This window comes from Pinus tabuliformis, chromosome 1_2 (genome assembly GCF_031772625.1).
Source record: "Pinus tabuliformis cultivar Carrire ecotype Pingquan chromosome 1_2, CPIR1, whole genome shotgun sequence".
NCBI classification, from domain to species: domain Eukaryota; kingdom Viridiplantae; phylum Streptophyta; class Pinopsida; order Pinales; family Pinaceae; genus Pinus; species Pinus tabuliformis.
Genome location: NC_142298.1, coordinates 937,954,178 through 937,967,159, shown reverse-complemented (window position 1 = coordinate 937,967,159; position 12,982 = coordinate 937,954,178). Strand labels below are relative to the sequence as shown.

The 12,982-nt window shown below is 37.6% G+C and overlaps 1 protein-coding gene across 10 annotated transcripts in view; it reads left to right on the top strand.

Annotated features, from left to right (window-relative positions):
* Positions 1-12,982, top strand: part of LOC149209028 (uncharacterized) — a 369,369-nt gene that overhangs the window by 89,711 nt on the left and 266,676 nt on the right. For 9 of the 10 annotated variants that reach the window (XM_089396260.1, XM_089396263.1, XM_089396258.1 and 6 more), the window contains exons 4-5: positions 10,789-10,860; positions 10,953-11,066. In XM_089396260.1, coding sequence (XP_089252386.1) covers positions 10,789-10,860; positions 10,953-11,066 — 186 coding nt within the window. The remainder of the gene's footprint in view (positions 1-10,788; positions 10,861-10,952; positions 11,067-12,982) is intronic. The other variant, XM_089396256.1, reaches the window with a different exon arrangement.

Sequence of the window (12,982 nt, the reverse complement as noted above, 5' to 3'; positions counted from 1 at the left end):
TCAGCTCTCAGTCTGTCCCACTGAATCACCTCAGCACAACCCCAGAAGTTCTTTGCGTTAGCCTCTATGGCCTCTGCGTCAACTTCTTTGGCCCTCTGCGCTGGCCTCCTTAGCCTCTGCGTCAACCCTTGTTGCCTCTACGTCAACCCTCCTAGGCTCTGCGCTGCCTCTTCCGACACTCTGCTGCATCTCTGATATGTATTCTTTAGCCTTGGATCGAAATCCTCATGCTGAACTACCCCTCGCTGCAACTGATCACTCACTCGATTTCCTCGGCAAACCCTGCCCCAGAAAATCGAATTCTTGATCTCTCTTAATGTGTCTCCAACTGACCATCAAGCCTTCTCTTATACTTTTCCTGTTGAGGATTCAACGACTGAGATTAAGTCTCTAATCAACGACTAAGATTAGATTTGGCTTGATCCTTGTTATTTAGAACTTTCTCACCCATATTATATTAATACCCATTAATATTTAATTTTCCTAAGTTTAGACTTAGGGTATCATTAAAAATATTAATTATTTTAATATCTCTTCATCCAGGTGGAATTTCTCCAAACGTTTTCTGGGTCTTGGAGATCTCATGTGCCTTAGCCTCTCCACCAATTTTCATGGCTAGAGCACATCTGATGCTACCAAAAATCATCAGATGGCGCATCTAACTTTGGTGTCTTGAAAGTCCGGTGCCTTCATATTTTGGAAGAGCATGGGTTGAAGTAGTTTGCTACGACACATATTGCTGTACCAAATGATCCTATCATGTTGCATGAGTGCCAGAAAGATGATGCCAAGGCTAGGCGTGTTATTCTAGATGGGGTTAGGGACCACATTGTTCCACATTTTGCGGAAGAAGATACTTCCAAGAAGATGTGGGATGCCGTCAACAAACTTTTCCAGGATACAAATATAAATCGGAAAATGATCCTAAGAGATAAGCTCAAAATCACCAGACAAAATAAGGGAGAGAACGTTGTCAGTTATCTCACACGCATTAGGACAATCAGAGATGAGCTAGTAGCCATTAGAGAGAAGGTCAGGGACGAAGAGCTTGTGAGAACAACCCTGAATGGGTTTCAGAAGCAATGGGATGTTTTCTTGAAAGTGGTTTGTGGAGGATCTGATTTTCCTACCTGGGACTACTTGTGGAATGACTTCACACGGGAGGAGCTTCGATTGAGCCTTGTGAAAGGCAACAATGGTAGTAGCAATAGTTTTGAGCAAAAGGGAGATGACAACGAGAATGTTGCTCTTGTGAGCAAGGGCAAAGTGACGAAAGGATCCAGTAAAGGGTCCAATGCCAAGGAGGAAAAGGAGGACATGTCGAAGTTCAAGTGCTATGGTTATCATGAGTTTGAACATTACCGCAACACAATTGCTCGCATAAGAAGAAAGGTGACAAGAAGGGCGAGAAGCAGACAACGACATTCACAGATGAGCTTTCTAGACGGATAGAGGATGATTTTGCACTCATCGCTTGCAGTAGCAATCCAGGAGAGTTGTGGTATAGTGAAATGGGCCATGGGGTACTCAAGGTGACAAGTGTTGTAGATGTGAGCACGAAGCACAATGGTGTACAATGTAGAAGAACTTCCTCGCTACGAGGGAGTGTTGTCTGATGTATCTTAGACATGTGTTCTAGCCTCAGGTGGTGTCAGTGAGGCTAGGAACACAAGAGCAAAAAATATCTCTAAGCCCAATTTATTCTTTTGAATGGAAATGTCTTAATTAAATTAATTAATCAATTTTTAATTAAAACTTAGGAAAATTCATTACTTAATTAGTAATAATTGAGACATGGTTGATTTTCCTTTAGAGACTTGTAGTGAAGTTTCTAAGTAATATTAGCAATCGATTAGATCATTTCAGATCTAGATCTTGGCCATTGATTTCTTAACGAGAGATTATAAAGGAAATCAATGGGCAACCTTGTAGATTAATGATCATTGTGATTGGGGTTGACACTAGTGAGGGTTTTCCGCAGTAGTTGAAGCAGTCAATATTTTTCGGGGTTTTCGTTCATCAGTATTCTTCCAGCGTTCTAAGATCTGTAGGAGGGATTTTTCCATAGTTTTCCTGTAGGCAGGGAGGCTAAGTTATTGAGGTCGTGAGGATTCCACGGGGGCTATGTTTTCTCTAAGAGAGGTCGAGATTCTTTGTGGAGGCTGTATTGACCAGGAGGAGGCCATACAAATTGCCAAGAGGGTCGTATGAGTTGTCAAAAGAGCCGATAGGATGAATCCGTCCAGTCTGTGAGCTTCAGAGGGTCCAGGAGTCTCATGTGTGGGGCCATACAAGCCGTATTTGCTAGTGTGAAGCTGTGTTAGCTTGTAGAGGGATTTCGTGAGCTTTCCATAGGTTAGTTTGACTTTTGGAGGTGAAGAAATATTTTACTGGAGCTTTGCCGGGCTTTGGCAAGCAATATTGTAATATTTACCAATTGCAAAATTTGTTGAAGATAATAATAAAATCCTTAGATTTGAAGAACTAGTTTTCGCTTCAGAGTTTTTCCAGAGACGTTTTGTCCAAAAATATTGTGTCCATCTTGTGATTGGTTTTCTCTCAGAGTTTGTACAGTTTATTTTGGTGAATACTGCAATCATGTTTTTATTCAGTATTTGTAGTAAAATAATTTTGCTCAGAGTTGAATACATTGGATAATTATCGGTTGATTGCAATACACACTATTTTTATCAATTTTTCACAAGGATCCTTTTAGCCTTTGCTTCAATTTTCTTATGCTTGGCTTTCTCCTCAATAACTTGTGGTTCTAAGACATTTTCTGAAAACACTGCCTCACTAGGAGGGCCAAGGAACCATGTCCCTTGATGACCCAGGATTGGAGAGCATTGTGCAAATTGAAGTGAGGTGCTGCCTTGAAGAGAACTCCCAAGTATATGAACATGTGATCTTATTCTCCTCCTCTCTAAAAAAGAAATTGTGATCAAAGAGGGTCTTCTTTGACCTGTTGAAGATCTTGACCTTGGTCTTACCCAAGCTGACTACCTTCTCCTTGATGAAGGTAGTTTTCTTCAGGAATGATCCTGTATCCCACAGAGAGAGAGATGATACTGCCTTTTGTTCTAGCTTCCTTTGGATGAATAGTCTTCAAAACACTTTAATTTGAGTAGATGTAGGGTTTTGACCTTCTCTTTCTTGATGATGATGCCAATACTTCTTTGTGGACTTCTCTGATCTAGGGTTATGATGCTTTCTTTGACTCAAGATGTTGTTTGCTTTGATGCCTTCCTTGAGATTTGATGCTTGAGTGTCCCTTGATAAGATGCCCTTCCTTGAATTAGTAACCTTAGCTCTGATACCTTGTTGAGAAATCTAGGAGAATGATATTAGGTGATTTCTCTTCTATCAGTAACTGCTTGTGAGTTCTTTTACTTCTTTAGATCAGGATCTTAGGTTATTAGTGTTTTGCTTCATCAAACAACTACCAATGCATAAACCATAAAGAGACAAGAGACACAAAATATTGGTTGTCAACCAGGGCTACAACTTCCCACTCAGTGAGAGAAAAACCCACAAATTCTTCTTATAGCGATTCCAACCGACGAATACCAAGACCAATACCCTTGACCTATTTGCCCTTCCAAGACCAAGACACAAAACCTCCTTGATAAGATTCTTCTTGCTTTTCTTCCTCTTTCTTGGCTACCCTTTAGAATTCAGTTTCCTCTTCACTGCTTCATAACTGTTCCTTACTTCGGCTTCCTTGAGGACCTTAGAGGACTGTATTGCTGTCCTTACTGCTGCCCTTACCTTCTTACCTTTGCACTGCTCTGTTGCCCCTGCACTACTTACTGTACTGCTACCTTACCTCACACTGTATTGCTGCTTCACCTCGCACTACACTGCTGTCTTACCTTTGGTGCTTATGTTCTTACCTTTCCTTGCATTTGTAGCAGACCTAACCCAAAAACAGTCCTGAAATATCTTCGATCTTCCTTCAAACTTGATCTTCTTTCCTTTGCTTGGCTGTAGGGCTGTTATTTACCCTTAGACCGAACTCTTTCACACCTTTTCTTGGATTGCCTTCTCTTATCTTCACCAAAAAATTTGCTCTGAAATGATAGTCGGGCTGCCTATTTATAGTTGTTTCCTGTCAATATAAGCTGACTTGACTTGGGTGTGAGCCGACATGTCACTTGTGGAGATCATTTAATTTATCTTGAAGCCGACTTGGGGAGGGCTGTTTACACTTATCTAATGAATCATACAAATTATAACATGCCCAAGAATGCGAGCCATCACTAAAATAAAATTCCTTGCTCATGAAACCCATGAGGCAAGCATTACAATAATAATTTAATTTATCTTCTTTTCATCAATTACATAAATTCACAATTACACGTCATTATGAAGACCGAACCTAGTTACTTTTCAACATTACCCAAGCTGACTATCAGTTGTTGAAGGTCACAAGAGAGAACCAAGCCATGAGAATCCATCAGAAGGAAAAATGGGTGTCCTCAATCAAGCAACACAATTCTTCAAGTCAAATCAAGACCTCATGAAAGTATCATCTTGCAATGTTCTAAATGTGTGATGGTGTCATTGCCCTTGTATGCAATATGAGTGGAAATAGCAAGGACACCATTAATCTTTGTTACATGTGACAACACCATAGACAAAGAAACATTTCTTAGGATCAAGGTTACTTGCGTGCTAGAGCGGGGAGCGGCATTTTCAAAAGCTCCCTGTTTCGGGAGAGAATCGAGAGCAAATTTTTATATAATATAAATTTTTATATATTTTGATGCATATATATAAAGTCCCATGATTCATCAATCTTAAAGTTTCAATCTTTCAAAATTCAATACATAACATTTATCATCATTGATCACCAAAATTATATAAAAATTCTAACATGAAATGAAATGTTATAAAATGAAATGAAATGAAACAACTTTCAACTTTCACGAAGCATCATATTCATAATTCATTACCAATGAGTTATAATTGCCAACTTCAAACTTCCAACTTAAATTGTCGTATATTGTTTACAAAAAATATCATAATAAATATGAAAGAGTCAACAATTATAAAAACTAATAGAAACTAGAAAAGACAAGTAAATCTATTATCTATTGCTAATGCTTGGGCCTCTTACTGCCATGGGAAATGTCTAATTTCTGAGTCTTGTTGGAAAATCAGGATCTTTGTCATTAATATCACCCTCTAAGCATTAATATCCAGAGGTATCTTTGTCATTACCTCTGGATCTGTATAGGGATCTTTGTCATTAATATCACCTTCTAAGCATTAACATAAGATAGAAAAAACATAGCATGTCAAGTCAAGATTTTGTTTGAGTGACGGGTACATTTTTAGTAGGGCCATGATAGAGGAGTTCGACAACGAATGTCACTAACATCAAGGTACTTAGAGGGATTGGTGCTCTTGATTAAATACGAGTTCCATACCCTAGTACATGACAAAATCCAATGGAAACATTGCAATCCCCCCAATCTTGAAATCCTGAAAAATTGACAAGTCTGTTGGATTTTGAATGAGATCTAAAATTCTACTTTCTCCATATGAAATCCAATGAGTTTGGAACTAGTTTAAAACATCCTGAGTCATTTCATGGTAATGTTAAAAATTTAAGTAAAAGTGGCATTTTCCTTAATCTTCATTTTCATCACCATGATCATTCATCACTGTGGCATTTTCCTTAATCTTCATTTTCATCACCATGATCATTAGGTTGCCACTTTTACTTTAAGAATTTAACATCACCATGAATTGCATATCAATACTAGGGCCATAGGCTTGATCATTAGGTTGCCCCACTAAAAAAGTATTGTTTCTTTGAAAAAAATGCGTTTTGAATGTTTTTGCAAAAACAAATTTGCTAAAAAGGCTAGGGAGCGAAATTTTTTTAGAGAGTGCGCTCCCAAAATTTGCTCCCTGTGGGGCGGGAGCAATTTCGGTGGCACGCTCCCGAGGTCGCTCCTGAGTCGCTCTTGAGCACCACCCTGCCACCCTAAACATATGACGGACTACATTTCACAATTTTCAGATTGGATCCACCTGTGGTTGAAATTGTTGAAATGTAACTATTTTCGGTCTTCATAATTGTACTTGAGTCATGACTTGATGTAATTATTGATGTACTTGACAAAAGAAAAGAAAATAAAATCTATTTGTAAAGGAAAATTATTATTACTGAAAAATGGGTTTCTTGCGCATCATGTTGTGGTCCTAGTTCAAAGCACCCATTTAGTGCTCTAGGGGTTTTGTTGTCAAGTCAAGATTCAAGGTCGTGATGGTCTAGTCCTTGGAGGACCCATGTAACAAGGAAAGAAAAATTATTAATGTAATATCTAGAAGTCTCCAAATGATGAGTTGGCCAGCTCTCTTCGCTCTCTTGGAAGCCTATATTCGCTCTCTTGGAAGCCTATATAAAGGAAGAACCTCACTTCACTTGAGAGATACATCGAACTCAAGTTAGCTCTGATTCTAAGAGAGTAAAATGAAATCTGATCTAGTGAAAATGTGCAGGAAGAGGAGCAAATCTCTGTGGAAGATAGCAAAGGAGAAAAGGAAGTTGAATTTGGTCTCTACCTGCTCTCATGTTCGAGTTCCTTGGAAGAACTAGGTTTTCTGCAGTCATCATTGTGCAGAGAATTGGTGCGAGTTTCTGGTTGGGTCATCATTTGGAAGGTCTGGTCTTGGGTCAAGGTCAAGGTCTTGGAAGTCTTCATTGAGCAAGAAGTGATTTTGTGGGTTTTCCTCTCTAGGAGAGGTTTTGGCCCTGTATTGCAGCCTACATCTGGTGTTCTTGTGTTTGCATTGTGATCTTCTATTGGTATTTGTCTTGATGATAAAACAGAACTAAATAACAAGACTAATGCTCTAAGTTAACTCACAAGAAAGTGTCAAGAATTACAGAGAAATCAAGTAATAAATTCTATATCTGTTTGCCCTAGATTTCGCAACAGATACCAATACAAAACGAACTGCAACACAACTTCTACTCAACAATCAAATCTGCTTAAACACTAATGATTTCCATTTATCGAGCCACAACAGTAAATCTCTTAAACAACCTGCTCATTAGACCATTCAACTCAATCACCCTAGCTCATCATATTCTTACTGTCAGATCCTGCAATACAAGTTTCTGTTCTAATAAAATACCAAAACCCTAGCTTCATCAAATCTCTGCTCAAACTCTAGTTGTAGCATATCAACAATCCAGCAGCATACATATAACCATACCAACACTGTCTTAGTTTTGCTTGTTAGTCCTGCAATCATTTCTTCATTTAATCTGCATACTTCATGGCCCAGACTTGTACATAATCTTGCTCATAACCTCTGTCATCTATTCTCAGTTATTCATAATCACCAGCATAAAGACATAACAAGACAATTCATGCTCTGCATACAAACATAGTCAATCTGTGATCTCTGCTGTGGTGCTCTGAGATAAGACAATCTTTACTATGAAATTCTTGCAACATTGACTGCTTCACAATGCCGATCCTATCAGAACATAATGCAAACCCTGGTCAAACAGTCAAATCTATTTTGCTGTATTAATGACGTCCAGTAACGGTAAATCTCTGCTTCAGTAGTAAGTTAGGTTCTATCAGCATTTGTATCCAGCATGAAACCCCATAATCCATGAATCATTCTCTGCTGAAACAGAACCAAGATTATTTAAGTCATCAGTACTATCATATGCCAGAAGATTCCAGACAATTCGATACAGTATCATGATACTTGCGATGCAAACCCTAGCAGAGGTTCATTGTTTAGGATACTTCAGGGGTTTGTCCTCCACTGCTGTGCCTTCAATCTGCTGATATATCTTCCAGATCATACCTCAGATGTACTGATATAAGAATGCCAAAAGTTCTGGTATTAGATCATACCTCAGATGTACTGGTATAAGAATGCCACTAAAGATGTCTTCTTTAATGTTCTGCTCAACAACACCAGTACCTTCTAAAGACCTTGACAATATGTGACAACTGACAGTAATAGAGATACGAGTATACTGAATTTACTGGGTTCACAAATCTGTGCTTTAGCAATCTTCAAGCCTTCAATTTAATATTATATTCTTCAGATCAGGGCTGCTAGAAACTATCAGAGTTTTGCTTAGGATTGTAGCACAAACATAGGCTTCAGAGCTTTTCAAGAACACTGGTTAGGCCACCTCTACACAGCAAATACACCCTACAGGAAGGCTGTATACAGACCCTCCAGTTCTGCTGTAAAATATCAAACTTGCACAAGCAATACGCTAAACTATCTTCTGTCAAAAATATTTTGTCTTGAGCATTCACCGAATCATCAAATGTGCCATTACATTTGAATTTTCTGACTGCGACTCCTTTCGAAGGTGATTGGTAGTGATTCTAAGAATATCTGTAATAGTGTTGACTGTCTAGCGTGGTCTGGCATATCTCGGGGTACTGACTCGGTGGCTTAAAGCAAACATACTTATAGCGGTCACTTCTTCCTTTCCTTGTCACTGGTGGGCCTATCATTTCGATTTCCAAATCAATTAAAACACCTTTCTCTGGTTGGCACAATGGTTTAATTTATTTCTAGTTATACAAAGGCCCATCAAACAACTGCGATTTCGTCCGATCCTTCATATAAAAATGTGACTTCTCTTCAATGTTGTGAGCAGCATTAGATATCACAGCATCTCTTCCCAAAACTGTATGCAGATATCTACGTGGTTTGCTCCACAGAATATCACTCGGATTCGAGAATCCATGCCTCTCATCATTGCTCGACTCAAAGAACTAGGGAAACCCTTACATCAATCCAACTTCTATGAAAATAAAATGTCTTAAGAGTTCTGTTCTCTGACCGCAAGAAATACTGAGTTATATGGAATCTGTAATGCGCTTCAGAATTGTGTCTTCCACAACGAGCTCAAGATACAATCAAGTCTTAGTGATTAGGGTATAGCTTACTTCATATTTTCCAGGAATAATAAGAATGCTCCTCAATGACTGCTCTGGATTTGGTGCTGCAAGACACTGGTTAGGGCTTCTTAAGGAAATCGAGACATACTTCAGACAAGTGCACAAGTGGCTACAGGTGGGCAGCGCATATCCCTCAGAGAACAAGCAGTAAACTATAGTGCTGCATGAGAATTTTCAATGTATATGTTGATGAAGTAAAATAGGGTCAATTAACTGTAACCTTCAGGGCCAAACTATCCTTTCAGATTGGAACACTAACAAGAAAACCACCAAACATTTGATTTGACAACAGGTCACTGAGATGAAACTAGAAGCTCGATCAACTGAATGACTAATTTCGCATTGTTTACACAGGCTTGCACATGGATTCTATAACACAGTCAACCCTTGTAATAGAGAGGCTGAAACTCAGAAGGCATAGGGCTGGAAACTTAATAAAATATAGCGAACACCATAGCATTTGATCTGGAATCGAATCTTTAGGACGTAGAGACAATATGTAATGTTTAAGCTAGCTTCAGATTCAGTTTTCTAAGGTGCTTAATGGCCATAGATATACCCAACGAATGCTGCTTCTGATCCTCGAAACTGCTCACTAGGCGCAGATAATAGATAATCAGACCTTCTTGAATTGCCTCATGGAAATCCCAAACACCATAACCAAAAATAGTTACCCAACAAAAAACAGACCAGCAAATATACAATTGTTCACAAGCCTCGACCATTTTTAGAACTCCCCTGGCCACAGAGCATTTCACAGACGAATCATGCTTGGATTCTTTGCACAATTGAGAGAGAGGGGTCTCCAATATATAGAGGCCGAGGTGTCTTTTGGAAGGGCAGGCCGACCTAAGTTTGAGAGAGATTCAATTTCAATATTTTGTTTATTTTAGAGCCGACCTTGTAGGGGAAATATTTTAATTTTGAATTTAATTTGGAGCCAAAATAAATATCAAATCTTTTGGAGGCCGACTTGCACTTTAGGAGGGAGCAGCCTTAATTTGAATATTTGAACCCTATAAGCAATAACATAATCAAAATATTTTATTCAATCTTTTCATGAAAGTCCTTGTCCTCATAATTTAAGCAATGATAAGCTGCCACATGATCTTATTTTGGGGCTTTGACCACACGATGGGGTCGCCAACTTTGAGTAAGCATATCTTCTCAACCGTGAGGAGTCTGTGGTGTGCCACATACCGTTAGAATCAACACGACAAGGAGAATTAATTAACGATGATTTTGAGCCCAAACAAACTGATCTTCTTACTCAAAATCCTCATCAATTGCGGAGTATCAAGAGCTTCCTAGGGTTTCTTGACCATTGGAGTTTCCAACTGATGTAATCCATGATGTATATTAAGAGCATTCAAGAACCGACATTGGCATCAATGACAACGCCATTCAACAGTTGTTTCACAGGACAGATTTAGAAACATCGAACAAACCATTTGTAATCTACACGATTGTTGAATAATACAAAGCAAGTAGAAAGAATTGGATGATCATTTTCTAGGGCTTAACAAAGTTGTTTTATTAAATTAAAACTGCCTGGAGCTGTGAACTTAAACAAGGCAAATATTGAAAAAAAATTGGGACGATAAATTGAAAGCCGACAACATTTGGTAAACAGTAAATCACATAGAAGTTAAACTACTATTGCATGCACGATAAACTATGTATATACCTTTTTCTTATATCCCATATTTTCCCTGTTTGTGATTGTATGCTTTATGAAACATTTGACGGGTTGTTTGCAGTTGTTATCTTCTCCTTTCATGATATTGAAAATATAACTTCCAAAGTCTGTTTCTGTTCATTGCAGACAGAGGAATCAGGTGATGAAAACACACAGATTGAAAAGGTTTATACAAGAATCAGTGAACTGGAGAAAAAGGTTCATGTAGCATATTCAGTTGTATTTCTTGAATATATAATTAAAGTGACGTGTTGGTTGGACGCTGAAGTAATATTTGTTGTATCTTTTAGGTAGAAAGCCTCAAGGGATCTATTAGAAACCAGAAGCAAGAACTTTATTCTTTGGGGTTGCGAGCAGATGAGGCAGAAAAGAAAGCACAAGAGCAAGTTTTGAAATATGAAAAGGTTGGACTTAATGTTTTGAACGATAGTTATTAGTGGGGAACCATACAATTCTCCTCTTACAACCATCAGTAAAAGAAAATACACTGGCTTACAACTTTCAACTAGAATAAGTTACATGAAATGCAAGAAATCTTTGAGCAGTTTAGCAATATGCCATACAAATAGCTCAGCATTTTCAGTAAAGTAGAAGCATATGATATCAAATTTAAAAGAATTGCTCAAATTGAAAACAATGTTAGCTTGCTATCGGATAATAAATTGAAGTTGGAGTTTGCAATGCAAAATTGGAGAAGCAAGTTCCATGTGAGACAATATGGCATATGCATTAGAGACATTGTAAGGAACAGTTTGCGTTAATTTTTGGTTAGAAAAAAGGGGAATTGTTTATAATACACCTCTATTTGTGCCTAGAGGTACTCTCCAGCCCAGTATGGAAGAGATGTTGTCTTGTCCTGTCTTGTTATGTTATGTAAACATTTTGACTCATTCAAATTAAAAAAAAAAAATTATAATTATAATTATAATTAAAACATTTTGACTTTGTCAAATTACATAAGAATAAAAAATAGAGTAAAATTTAAGAATAAAATAAAATAAATAATTACAATTATAATTAATAATTAAACCAGCCTAGATCTATTTTAACTCCAGATCTACGAAGCGCCAAGAAGGATCAAATCTCTTCTCAATCTAAAAGAGGTTTGCGCGTCAAGAGATTCGATCACTCTCGGTGCTTGATGGATTTGGTGTTAGGATGGATCTAGGCTGGTTTTAGTCCATTCATTCATGAAAATCTAAGCTGCCTGAAACGGGGAAACAAAAAGGACAGCTTTGTTTTGGACTAGTACTTCTAGAATTGTTGGAAATAGGGGGACAATATTATATGTATTGGTGTCTAGATGGATGGATGGATTAATGAAAATGGATAGATTGATTGATTGATGGATCTATACATAGTGGATTTTATAATTCTCACGTTAGAATAATTTCTTCAGAATATATATATATATATATATATTGTTTGTTTGATAGATAAAATAATGATTGAATGAATAATGATTTATATATGAAAGGGCCCCAAATAAAAATATAGCCTAAGGTGCTTTCTAATGAAAAATCATGACTTTTAGTCATATGTATTATTTTATTTTATTTATTATTGTCTTTATTGTACTTTAATTTTCATTATTTGTTAACTTTATTTATTTATTATTAGTTGAGACTCTATGTAGATAACATTGCCTTCCTGTTAATTTTAGGATAACAATGGTATGTTCTATGCTTTGAGCAATTTTACTTCAAATTCTTTATAAGCCCAATATCAATATATAGTTTAGCAATCACATCAACATGATAGTAAAACACAGATAAAACATAAACAATAATAGTAGAAGACGGGCCAACAAGATGACACAAGATATGGCACTAGCTAGGGACAAACCCCAATGTGGGGAAACCCTTGATCAATTCTTCCTATAATTCTTCAAAAGTTCAGCAGAGAGAGAGAGTACAATATATAATATTCACTTACCCAATTACAGTAAAAATCTAATCAGTCAAACAACAAAAATAGAAAGCCCTAACCAGAAAGTCAATGCTGGTCAATAGGGCTGAAATTGACCTCCAAAACAACTTGGTCAACCTTGGTCAACTCGCCCTCCAACAGCGAGATAATGTAACCCAAAACATTCCAAAAATAACCAGTGAAATTTGGTCAACAAAAGTCAACGCAACATCCTGAATTAGGGCAGTCAACGCTAGTCAACGCAGGGGTCAAACTGCCTCGGTTTTTGTGCCCAGAATAACGGCCTGCCCAAACATAAGTCTCCCTCACAAAACTGAAGTCAAATAGGGTCAACGCTAGTCAAAGTCAGCCTCCTGAAATTTCAACGTTTTGAAATTTTAGCTAAATCTGG